Raw genomic sequence first — 13,142 nt, 5'->3', positions numbered from 1 at the left:
AAAATGCAAAAATACGGAATCGATCTGAAATTCCTTGTCAATAGCACTCAATACTTCATGTGAATAAAGAGCTAGTTGTGTTTCAGAACTATGTTTTCTAAATCCATGTTGACTGTACGTCAATAGACCGTTTCCTTCGAGGTAATTCATAATGTTTGAACACAATATATGTTCCATAATCCTGCTGCATGTCGACGTTAATGATATGGGCCTGTTATTAAGATTTCATCTCCGCAATCAGCGATAGAATTTTAGCGGATGACAACGCACCATGCCGCAGGGCCTCAGTTGTTGGCGATTGGTTTGATGAACATTCTGGACAATTTGAACGAATTATTTGGCCGCCCATATGCCCCCGACATCAATCCCATCGAACATTTATGGAATACAGCAACATATCAGTTTGTACACAAAATTCGGCACAGGCGACACCTTCCCAACTATGAACGACTGTAGAGGTAGCACGGCTCACTGTTTCTGCAGGGGACTTCTAACGACTTTTGAGTTCATACCACGTCGGGCTGTTGCACTACGCCGGGAAAAAAGAAGTCCGACACGATATTAGAAGGTATCCCGTGACTTTTGTCTCCTCAGTGTGCATATAAATAAGGTCGAAGTATTTCTGCCAGTGAGAGCAGAATGCCTCTATTCGTAAGTTAATGTTATTATATTTCACACACAGCCTGCAATGGCTGCTTCTTCCTTGTAATATACGTATTTCAGCATTGCGCGGGATATAGTTAGAGAGTAAATCAACAAGTGTACATTGCTAGTTGCTTTGAATAGATTCAGTAATTCTTCCTCTTTTCAAAAAGGACAGCAATGTCATCAGCGAAAGTTACTATTAACGTTCTTTTTAATGAATTTCTATAGCCCTTCAGGGATTTTGGTTTAATGTCATTACCCTAAGTGGACAGTAAACGAAAATGCAACATAGCCGTACACCATTTTTAATCCAAACAATTTTCTTTTGGTTTTCCACTCTAATTGTTCCCTCCTCGTTCTTGTATATAACGTATATAGTAGCTCATGCCTCTTCTTCCGTCGATTTAAAATTACTTGGGCCAGTTTACTTTGTGGAATGTATCCTCTAGATGCTCAAATCCTATGACAGGTTGTTGATCTCTCATACGCCTCGCTTTCATTACCACGCATAGCTTCGGAACTGATATATTTACCTCCTCTATAAGCAAACCGATCAACGTCTAATATATTGTTAATTTCCATTTCCATCCTTTTGTGACTTTTTATGGTTATCAACTTGTAGGCTACGTCCCTTATTATCACAAACTTCAGCACCACCATCATTGGGACAGTGTGTCGTCTGCTAGGAAAATTTTTGGCACGTTCCTTCTCTTCCGGTCGATCACACATGCTCGTAATACTTTGTCCTTAAAATGGGGGAGGTTAATATTTAAAATTATAGTAATTGAAATAAATAAATTTCTTTGACGTTACTGCACTATTAAAATTATTTTTCACTCTAAGCATTACATATCTCTCGTATTAACACTCATTTTCAAGTCGAAATAGCTTTAAATGCAGTCGCATGGTTCGCTCGAGATCTCTCCACTTAGATGTAAGTTCGTCTAATCTCTCATAAATGTTCACATCTGTCCGTTCAAAAACATCTTTCAGTAAGACTCATATAAATTCAAAATCATCAATTTCCAACGCTTGAAAATGTGCGGCCATGTTGGCGTTATTATTTTGGACGTACGTAGATTATCACGTATCCGGTCCAGTATTCACAATCTTTTGTGAGATACTGCTTCCTCATTGGCCGTCTGGAACCCTCCCCACCACTCCATGGATCCATATATGATCAGGGTAATAGTACAAAAATTGCTTGCGCTGTATGCGCCCACGCATTATCGTGCAAAATGATGGGTGGGTTGCGCAGAAAGTGACGCCGCTTCTTTCCCAAAGCTGGTCGCAGTTGATGCTACAAAACCGAACAGTAATACTCTGCATTAACGGTCTTCCGTGGGGGAACGTAATGCGTTAAGATAACACCATCACAGTCGTACACGAGAATCAACATAATTTTAGATCGCTCCATTCGCACCATCAACAGAACAGGCTCTGCCAACTGTGTACTACGCCTTCCACATCGCTGACAACGGGTTCTACACAACGCTGGTGACTACTTTGAAGGACAGTAACAGGTGCAAACATGTAACTCTTTTGTATCGTTTGTGAATAAATAGTTACCACTATTTAACTTCCAACACTCATATATTGCTGATTATTTATTATATTCGTTTGGATAAGTTAACCAGTGGAATTTGTTCATAGACACTCTGATCAAGACAGTTTGCAAACCTTGTGTCCAAACGTCAGTTAATTGTTTCATACGGTAAAGCATGGCTGCCGTGGTAACTTCTGCAGATATCGTTTTCGTATGTTTTAGACCAAGATGTTTTTAGTCTAGCTGTATTGCCAACGGCATTGCGTCGGGCCGTGTGACCGAGTTAACTAAACGGCCTACGTTGTTTGTGACCTCTCATGTTCAGCAATTACTTAATCCATGTTGTTTGTAAATTCTTACCTTGCTCAATACTATTATTGTAAGGTTATTTATTGTGCCGCTCTTTGGCTGTATCGTAACCGGCAGTGAGGCCGAAACATTTTAAAGTTATTCCTTTACAAAACTGCAGTTGCCAGTCAGTGTGTCTATGGCGTGATCGTGGCGGATTGTTTGATGTATTTTATAAATAAATAAATACTAATTTTGTGTATCCTCAAATTCGACTCAGCTCTTGCACCCTAACAGCCCTGAGCCCTGCAATCCTTCTTTCAACAACTGCCGTACCTTGAACGGTAGAGAGCGTGCAATGGTGGCGAGCTTGGGTGTTGGAAGGATTAAAATACCTGAAAGGAATAACAGCAAGTCAAGTAAATCCTTTCCGTGAGAAATGAGCATATCCGAATGCCTGACTGATGATCAGAGAACGATCTCGTAGAACCACCTACAGTCAAAATGGTTCAAATGGCTCCGAGCACTATGGGACTTAATACCTGAGGTCATCACTCCCCTAGAACTTAGAACTACTTAAACCAAACTAACCTAAGGACTTCACACACATCCATGCCCGAGGCAGGATTCGAACCTGCGACCGTAGTGGTCGCGCGGTTCCAGACTGAAGTGCCTAGAACCGCTGGGCCACACCGGCCAGCGTCTTCAGTCAAAACTGCCGTAGTATCTACATGGCAAGGGACACATCCTATTGTACCAATTATTAGAATTTTTCGCGTTCCATTCATGTACAGATCGCGGTAAGGATGATTGATAAAAAGCCTCTATGCTTGCTGTAATTAATCAAATCTTTTACTCACGATTCCTACGAGAGCGATAGGTACGGGTTTGTAGTACATTCTTAGAGTCGTCATTTAAAGTCGGTTCTTGAAACTTTGTAAGTAGGCTTTCTCAGGATGGTTTAAATCTGTCATCAGGAGTTGGACAGGTCAGTTCTTTCGACATCTCTGTGACACTGTTCCACTGCTCAAACAAACATGTGGCCAATCGCGTGGCCGTTTCCTGTACACGTTCAGTATTCTCTGTTGGCTATTTGGTAAGGGTACAACACCCTTGAGCAGTATTTTAGGATGGGTCGCACGAGTCACTTGTAAGCAGTAGTTCTTGTAAACTCACTGTATTTCCCTATTATTCTACAGCGACTGAGCCTAGGTGATCATTCCTTTCATTATCCCCGAAAGTAATACCTCGTTGCACCATTCGCTCTCCTATATTTTCTGCAGTACATTCACTCTTTATCGTTCACAAAGGAGTATGTTTCCTTAATGGCTTTTAGGATAACAGGTTCTGATCTTTGCTCTTTTTTTACTCTGAGAAATGGCACGACTCCTAGGGGGATTAAACTTTATAAAATTTTGGAGAAAAGTCGTCTACCTGCACACTCTGGAGGTGAAACGTCACCACTCAGTTCTTGAATCTAGCTACATATAACAAGCATCAACACTCTCCTAATGCAAGTTCTGTCTTTAAATGATGCCTCACGTATCTGCAGATCTACAAGGCTGGTTTGACAAGCCTGGTAAAAAAAGGGAAGAAAACATTTTTGTTTCGTAAACAATTCACCTAACTTCATGACATAGTTTCCTTTGACGGATATAAACTCAATCCAGCAAGCCTCCAACTTTTTCATCTCATCGGAAAAATAGCTTCAGTCGAACTTTGGCAAATACTCGTTGACTGCGCTGTTTCTTCCCCATTTGATGAAAATTTATTTCCAGAAAGTCGATGATTCGAGTTAGGGAACAGGAAGAAGCCACTGGGGGTATGAACGGTGAACAGGGCAGACGGGAAACCAATTCAAAGCTCAGCTCATAGACTTTCGCCATTGCTGCCACTGATGTGTGGGATGGTGCATTATACTGATGAAAGAGCACCTTTTTGTATTCCGACTCCGCTCTTTTTTCAGCCAACGCAAGTTCCAAACGACCCAGCAGTGAAGCATAATAGGGTTCAGTTTTGGTCCTACTTTCCTTTCAAGTGACTTATGAAAATTATTCGTTAGGATCCCAGAAACCAGAGGCCGCTACCTTACCAGTTGCCAAAATCGCCTTTTCTTTCTTCGGTGCAACTTCATCAGCCTTCTTGCAATGTTTTGGCTGCCGTTTTGACTCTGGTGTGTAATAATGTATCTAGGTTTCACGAAACAGTCACAAATTGCTACGAGCAGTCTTGTGGATTTCCGTTAAACCTCGCGAGACAGTATGCTGAAATGAATTGTTGGATGCGCCTTTGGTCGACTCTGAGCAATCATGGCACGCACGTTGCAAACAGCTTCTTCGTAGAAGAAGCTTTCGCCTACAGTGTCAACAATTTCACCACACTTTATTCGGCGGTCTTGAATTACTATGTCATGGATTTTCTCAATGATTTCCTTTGTGGTCACTTCAGTTGGATCGTTGCAGCCTAATTCGACATCAGTGCTTGTCCGACCACTTTAAATTCATTAATCGAAAGAAAATGGTTGTCAGTGATTATGCAGAGTCCATGTGAACTTCGAGTCCTGTTTTGATTTGTAAAGGAAGTCCAACCCTTGACATGAAGATGTTTAACAACAGCAGGAAACTCGATATGTCCATTTTCAATCGCAGTCGACGCACTCACCAATTAAGACGGCGATCAACAATGAACTGTACACTGTACAGTGTTGAAATTATTTATTCGATGCTTGGACTAATCAAGCTTACCAAAGATCACAGCGCATCAAAAACGTTCCATTCTTTCTTGGAAATTTACCAGAATCTTCAAACCATCCTGGTATCTGCGTCTTCCCTCTGTTTGCTTCCCTGGTACTGAAATATCAACATATCTATATAGTATTGGTAGCAGGAAAGTTTTCGTCCAGCACATAAGTTACCCTAATCTACATTTAGTACCAAAGTTGTCTTGAGCTACTGTTATGTATGATATTTCATATTGTTTCGTTTGCACTGAAAATATACGAGTTCTAAATTAATGATAACTTATCTTCAATTCTATAAATATAATCATCTTGTGGTGCAGTTCTTCTTGTTGTCTCCGTGCTTGCTAAGAAAATGGGATGAGAAGTTCCGCCTTTGCAAGACACCGTTTTTCTTTTCTTTCGCCCATACAACAACACGCAATGGCAGCGAAAACTCCACCAATGTTTTGAGTAATCGAAAAACTGCATTGCCACGCGAACACAGGCAGAGAAGTAAGCCTATTACTTCGCCAACAAAACAGGAAAACGTACCACAACTTCAAAACTATGACATGTTGTATATTGTGTAGCATAACAGCTACCAAAACAAGAGGACAATAATATAATGTAAGTTAAAAATAAAAATAGAACCCACTGATGATAGCACAAAAGTGCTGAAACATGTATGGGTGAAACAAAAGAAAAAAGTGTCTTGCATAAGGCAGAACTTCTCATCCCATTCTTTAAATATATTTGTAGAGATCACGGATTCAACAACAGTGTGAAACAGAAAAAACGAAAACAAAATATAAGTTTGTACTAAGTATTTTATTATTTTTATGAAAATTTTGAAGACAGGAACTTCACACTTGTGAAGTCCACTGGCAAGATTCTTTAAGAAAAGACATTTCAGCCCAGCAGAGCAGCCTTAGCGTGAAGGTGGGCGGCGGCGGCGAGGGCGCCAGGGGCGGCGTAGGCGGCGGGGGCGGCATAGGCGACGTGAGCGGGGGCGGCGTACGCCACGGCGGGGGCGGCGTAAGCGCGGGCGGCGTAGGCGAGGGCGGCGCCGTTGATGACGGCATCACGGGCCTGAGTCTGGGCGACGGCGGTCAGGTGGGCGGCCCTGGTGGCGGCGACGGCAGGGGTGTCCAGCAGGTAGCCGTCTGAGCGGACGGCGACGGGGGCGGGGCCGTAGGCGGCGTAGCCGACGTGCACGGGGGCGGCCACCAACGCGGGGGCGGCGTACGCCGCGGGGGCGACGACTGCGGCGGGGGCGGCGCCCAGGTAGCCGGGCTTAGCCACGGCGACGGCCAGGACGGCGCTCAGGATGATCTGGAGTGAGGAAAAGTATCGTAAAACAATGTTGCGTTTCCACGTCGATCTCATAGAAATCTTGCAGCCGCTGGTGCATCGAATTACAACTTCTTAGTTAGCACTAGTGATACGTACCAGGGTGTTCATGGTTGCGATAGTTGGTGCTGCTGCTGGTGCTGCTGCCGAAATGTAACTTCGCCGTGGACCGCGCGGGTTTATATACACAGCCGGACCGGCATGCGTCACCTCACGTGAAAGTAGTGCTCCTCGCGCCGCGGCCTTGTATGAGGTCCTAGGTTGGGCGTTGGCTGGCGGCTGACAGCATTGTTCCGCATGCTGTACTAACTTACGGTTTTGTGGAAAGGAAAGAAATTTTGAACGTGTCATTTGTCTTATTTGTTCATAGAATTGAGGGTTCCATATAAAAATCGCAAGTTAGAGTTTTTTGAAAATTGGTGATTTCTTTTGATAGTTATTTGGCCCATTATCTTACGATGTGTTTATTATCTTGGATCGAACGTGGTGTGTGAGAGACCTACCATCCTATAGGACAAGTTCACCACAGTGTTCTGTCACTCCAAACCGTCATGACCGCAAACAAAAAGGTGAATGTTGGGAAAATTGAGAGAAATAAATAAAAGGAAGGAAAGCAAATGCTGTGGTGTGAAATGAATAAGCGAAGCTGCGGCTGCCACTTCAGTAACGATCACATGTTGCGAGCAGTAGTTTGCAAGGGCGCAGATGGAAGTATATCCTGAAAAAAAATGGTTCGTCTGCAATGGAAGAGTGAAGAAATATAAAAAGATCTAATTTTATATGGTTAATGTATACACACCATCAATAATTTGTGTATATCCTTTTAATATTGGAAGGAAATGAAAGTAATTTTTAATGTAATAATCAAATCTAAAGTAGCAGTTTTCTTGTAAGAATGATATGTTTACAGAGGAGACGGTGCAAGACGTCCAATGTTAACTTTTCTTTATAACTAACTGAGGGAAAGATTTAACTTTAAGAAACACACTATCACTAACAAACACAGGAATAGGAGTAGGCCAGAGTACTACGGTAGCTGCAAGTACGTGAAAAGCGCCTGTAAAATTGACTCATTCATAGTCCTGGTAGAGAAACAGGTTATGTGTGCTTTTTGGAGATATAAATCGTAGTCTTTAGATATGGCAGTCTCTCCCTCCCTCCGTCTTTTTGTTGTATTGATTATGAAAATTTAATTTAAATTCCATTAAGTCTTATTTTCTAAGCCAAAAAGAGTCTGAAAAATTTACTCATTCATAGCCCTGTAGGAGAAACAGGTTATGTGTGTTTTTTGTGAGATATAAATCTTAGCATATAGATAAGGCAGTCTCTCCCTCCCTCCGTCTTTTTGGTGTTGATTATTAACATTTTTTTTTTGCTATTCCATTAAGTCTTATTTTGTAAGCCAGGTCATCAATAAATTGCAAATCTTCCTGTCTTTATATGTGTTGGTATCACAAATACAAAACGTCAGTCATCATCTGTATAAGGATGGGATTTAGAGTCGGAGATAACGGGATAAATCTTATTTGTGGATGAAAATGAAAATAAAAGCGTTGTGATTTTTACAAATAACAAGTTCTTTACTTTTGTTGCGAAATGTCGGCTAGCTGAAAGGTAATCAAATTGTTTTCCTGCGCTCCAACACTACGTTGAAATAGACAGTGATGGTTATTCCAATAAATTCAAGTTGAATTAATATATTTATCAGCTGACGTCCATAGCCATCGTTTGGACAAATCAGTTTTTGCACACTGACATTTCTGAGAACATATGAACATTGGAAATGTAAAGCTTTGTAAGTGCTGTTTATTTTCGCAAAACTCGTTTTCGGTGCGGCTGCGTTCTGGGTACTCCGTTACCGCCATTTCACTTGTAGCAAGTGTGAAATCAGAGAGAATATGTCTCAAACGTTTTCACTTTCCGTCGTGGTGGATGGTGAGATCGCAGCTGTGTGAAGGTTTGCAATTGTAAAGAAATTATCCTCTGGTTGCAAGGACTTTTTTATAACTTATCAAAATTCATAATCCATTTCTGGACTCCCAATTCTGTCTTCAAATATACCTGTTCACACATCAAAATTTTCCAAACTTTACATCACCGCATATACACTGAAGAGCCAAAGAAACTGGTAAACCTGCCTAATATCGTGTGGGGCCCCCGCGAGCACGCAGAAGTACCGCAGTACGAGGTGCCACGGACTCCACTAGAGTCTGAAGTAGTGCTGGAGAGCTGACACCATGAATCCTGCAGGGCTGTCCATAAATCCGTAAGAGTAAGGGGGGCCAAGATCTCTTCTGAATAGCACGTTGCAAGGGACAAGGGATCCCAGATATGCTTAATAATGTTCTTGTCTGGGGAGCTTGGTGGCCAGCGGAAGTGTTCCAACTCAGAAGAGTAATGCTGGAGCCAGTCTGTATCAATTCTGGAGGTGTGGGATGTCGGATTGTCCTCCTGGAATTGCCCAGGTCCATTGGAATGGAAAATGGACATGAATGGATGCAGGTGATCAGACAGAATGCTTCCGCACGTGTCACCTGTCAGTCATATCTAGACGTATCAGTGGTCGCATATCGCTCCAGCTGCACACGCCCACCCAATTACAGAGCCTCCGCCAGCTTGAACAGTCCCCAGCTGACGTGCAGGCTCCGTGGATTCATGAGGTTGTCTCCATACCCGTTCACGTCCATCCGCTAGATATAATCTGAAACGAGACTCGTCGAACCAGGCATCTTATTTTCAGTCATCAACAGTCCATTGTCGGTGTTGACGCGCCGACGCGAGGCGTAAAGCTCTGTGTCGTGTTATCATGAAGGGTACACGAGTGGGCCTTCGGCTCCGAAAGATAACATCGATGGTGTTTCGTTGAATGGTTCGCACGCTGACACTTGTTGATGGCCCACAATTGAAATCTGCAGCAATTTGCGGAAGGGTTGCACTTCTGTCACGTCGAACGTCTTCAATCGTCGTAGGTCCCGTTCCTGCAGAATCTTTTTCCGGCCGCGGCGGTGTCGGATATTTGATGTTTTACCGGATTCCTGATATTCACGGTACACTTTTGAAATGGTCGTACTGGAAAATCCCCACTTCATCGTTACCTCGGAGATGCTGTGTCCTATCGCTCGTGCGCCGACTATAACACTACGTTCACACTCACATCTTGATAACCTGCCATTGTAACAGCAGTAACCGACCTAACAAGTGAGCCAGACACTTGTTGTGTCATGTAGGCGTTGCCGACCGCAGCGTCGTATTCTGCCTGTTTAAATATCTATCTTTGGCGCTTCAGTATACAACAAGCCAGTATTACTCGCACTGTATATTTACAGGTTCTGAAGCATACCGGTCATTGTCTTGATACTAGGGCCTGCCGTCGGGTAGACCATTCGCAGGGTGCAAGTGTTTAGATTTGACGCCACTGCGGCGACTTGCGCGTCGATGGGGATGAAATGATAATGATTAGGACAACACAACACTCAGTCCGTGAGCGGAGAAAATCTCCGACCCATTCGGGAATCAAACCCGGGCCCTGAGGATTGACATTCTGTCGCGCTGACCACTCAGCTACCGGGGGCGGACAGCATTCTGGTTATAAGATCAGATTAAAGTGTTTTGCTCAAATTCATTCATACATTAAATTAGCACTACTCATACTCATAGACCAAATATTATGCCAAAAATATTTTCTGTCTTACACGTGTTAATTCCATTATATACTGTTGTTAACCAATTTTACAAATGAACTAAGACCCTTTTGCAGTGAAGGTGTGTACACCACGCTCAAGAGGCATCGACCAATTAGGCGACTAAAACTTTATGTCCACAAACAGTGGAATCGTTATAGATGACCATGTGCCATGACACCGGGCCACAGTTGTTCGTGATTGGTTTGAACATTCTTGACAGTTCGAGCGAAGGATTTGGACATCCAGATTGCTGGACATAAATACCATGGAATATTTATGGAACATATTCGAGGGGTCAGTTCGTGGACAAAATCCTGCACTAGCAACACTTTTCTACTTGTGGACGGTTACTGAGGCAGCATAGCTGAATATTTCTGCAGGGGGCTTTCAAAGACTTATTGAGTCCATGTCACGCCGAGCTGGTGCACTACGTGAGGTTAAAGCAGGTCCGTAACGATATTAGGAGGTAACCCATGAAGTTTGTCATCTTATCGTGTAGGCGGTAGTTTCACACTTAGATAAGGTGATTTAGAAAGGCATCCTTACGTAATACTGCTGAGGTGTTATCATGGAGGTACTGCGGATATATTCATTATTCTGTAATGTCGTCAGAATAGAAAGATTGGGATTTGATATCCACTGTACGCAAATATTTATTAGACATTGCTCTGCAAAACTTAAGGACGAGCCAGATAAAGTGGAATAAAATATTAACAGCTTGGTTGAAATGAATGAAAGTGAGTGCACAGAAAGGTGAATGGCACTATAGTGAGGTCAGCATGACCATAGCGCCAAATGGGGTTGGTCCCGCAAGAAGAGGCAGTTGAAGGAACGGAAAACGACAGTTTGTGTCAGTCAGCAAGCAGTTACGGTGTACCATGGTGGTGTTTTTTGACCTGCAGAAAACATTTGAATGACTTCACAAGTGGAAGATTCATCGGCAAACTGAAAGAAGGGCTAGGTTGTGACGAAGTTAGGCCAGGGGTTTTGGTATTACTCACAGCATTGATTCACGTCCACCAAAGGTACTGCTGCCCAAAGGAGAGGACGTGGTCAACCACGGTCAACTACTTTTCACTAATCTGGGTATTCTTACATTGCCTTCTCAATATATAAATATATATATATATATATATATATATATATATATATATATTGTTTACTGTCGTTTCTTGTTAACAATATCAGCTGATTCCCAAGAATAAGAAGCTTTCGCTCAGCTCATTCTCTCCAGAAATCCGACCTGTGTTTGGATCGGACTTCCTTAACTCTTATCCAGAAAGGTGTGCAGTATATTGATGCATCCATTTTGAATAAGCTACTTCAAGAATTCAAAACTCTTAGCAGTGAAGCAAGCGCTTTCAAATAGAAACTGAAGAGCTTCCTCATGGGCCGCTCCTTCTATTCTGTTGAGGAGTTCCTTCTAAAATTAAGCTGATTCTTGTGTTATATGGTTCGTTGCGTTTACTTAAACTTATGGCTTGACTTTTTTGAGTTCATTAACATTTTATTTTAACTATTAGGTTGTAATTTCATGTACTGACATGTTCCACGAGCTTGGAGATTTGCTCCTCAACTTAGTCTTACGGAATTCGACGTGTAAATAAATAAATAAAAAAACTGATAAACAGGCAAGAAGGGACCCACATGAAGCAGCGTAGCACTGCAACGCACGAAATCCTACTCTTCACAGTGGAACGGTAACAGCATAGCGGTGGTCTCTTTGCTAAACGACCAGTAATGTGGGTATTGCGTTGACACCCGCAAATCGGTGGTACCGTTTTCTATGATGCCAAGAGTACAGCAACTGGACCAACGAAGCTGGAGTCGGGTACTCTTTTTCTATGAGAGTAGATTCCTTCTGAGTAGCGATTTTAAATATATCCTCATATGATGAGAGGTGCGAAACACGTAGTGGCCACAGGATATTTGTCAAACACGACCGTTTTGGTTGTCCTGGTGCTGTGGTGTCGGGAGGCACAACGTTGCATGGACCTTATTTATTTTTCTGGGTGACAATGCGCGTTCGCATCCAACACCAGTAGTTGATGAGCTCTTGGAACGAGATATTTGGCGAATGGAGTGGTCTGTCCCTTCCGCGACCTACACGCCGTGGAATGCGTTGGGAAGACGTACTGCATTACGCTCCCATGCGCGAACCACTATACAGCAGTTATCAACCGCACTTGTTGAGGAATGGAAGGCACTACCCTAAAATCTCCTCACCAATCATATGCCGGCCACTGTGGCCGAGCGGTTCTAGGCGCTTTAGTCCGGAACCGCGCTGCTGCTACGGTCGCAGGTTTGAATCCTGCCTCGGGAATGGATGTGTGTGATGTCCTTAGGCTAGTTAGGTTTAAGTAGTTCTAACTTCTAGGGGACTGATAACCTCCGATGTTAAGTCCCATAGTGCTCAGAGCCATTTGAACTATTTTTGAACCAAAGATGTGGGCGGTATGGGAGTGCATTGCAGAGCACACACTACTGTCCATGGTGATCACGCACAGTAGTAAGAACCATGTCTCGCCTTTTGCAATGTCGTGATGTCCATCATAAGCAGCGGCGACTTCAGTGAATTGAATGTATTATCCAAAAGTGTCATTTATGATCGTCTCATTCCGTAATTTTTTCAGTTATCTTCAGTACTGTACTGTAGCTGTTTTTTCTATATATGGTCCTAGTTTCAGCACCAACACACGGTGACGCATCTTGCGAAATTTACTTTTGTCCTTAAGTTTTGCAAATCGTGTATGCTTTGATTCTTTTCCGGACCTCATACCAAAGAAAAAGCACTGGCAGTATCGGTAACCAACTAATCACGTAGATACCGTGGCGAACATATCAGATAAAAAGTTCTCTCGGTCAGAAGATGTTGACCGTTACTGAACTAACTGTTCAAATTTAGGTGTTT

General features: G+C 42.9%; 1 protein-coding gene across 15 annotated transcripts in view; it reads right to left on the bottom strand.

The window, feature by feature from the left end:
* LOC126473804 (cuticle protein 16.5-like) overlaps positions 1-13,142 on the bottom strand; it is a 275,913-nt gene that overhangs the window by 69,225 nt on the left and 193,546 nt on the right. For 6 of the 15 annotated variants that reach the window (XM_050101103.1, XM_050101104.1, XM_050101095.1 and 3 more), the window contains exon 3: positions 6,312-6,353. The exons of 4 other annotated variants lie outside the window; for them this stretch is intronic. In XM_050101103.1, the coding sequence (XP_049957060.1) occupies positions 6,312-6,353 (42 nt within the window). Of the gene's footprint in view, positions 1-6,007; positions 6,354-13,142 lie in introns of those variants that run through there. 5 more of the 15 variants (XM_050101093.1, XM_050101084.1, XM_050101094.1 and 2 more) reach the window with 2 other exon arrangements.

The sequence above is a fragment of the Schistocerca serialis genome, chromosome 4, assembly GCF_023864345.2.
Source record: "Schistocerca serialis cubense isolate TAMUIC-IGC-003099 chromosome 4, iqSchSeri2.2, whole genome shotgun sequence".
NCBI classification, from domain to species: Eukaryota; Metazoa; Arthropoda; class Insecta; order Orthoptera; family Acrididae; genus Schistocerca; species Schistocerca serialis.
The sequence above is the reverse complement of the archived record's forward strand: the minus strand, read 5'-3'. Positions and strand labels throughout refer to the sequence as shown.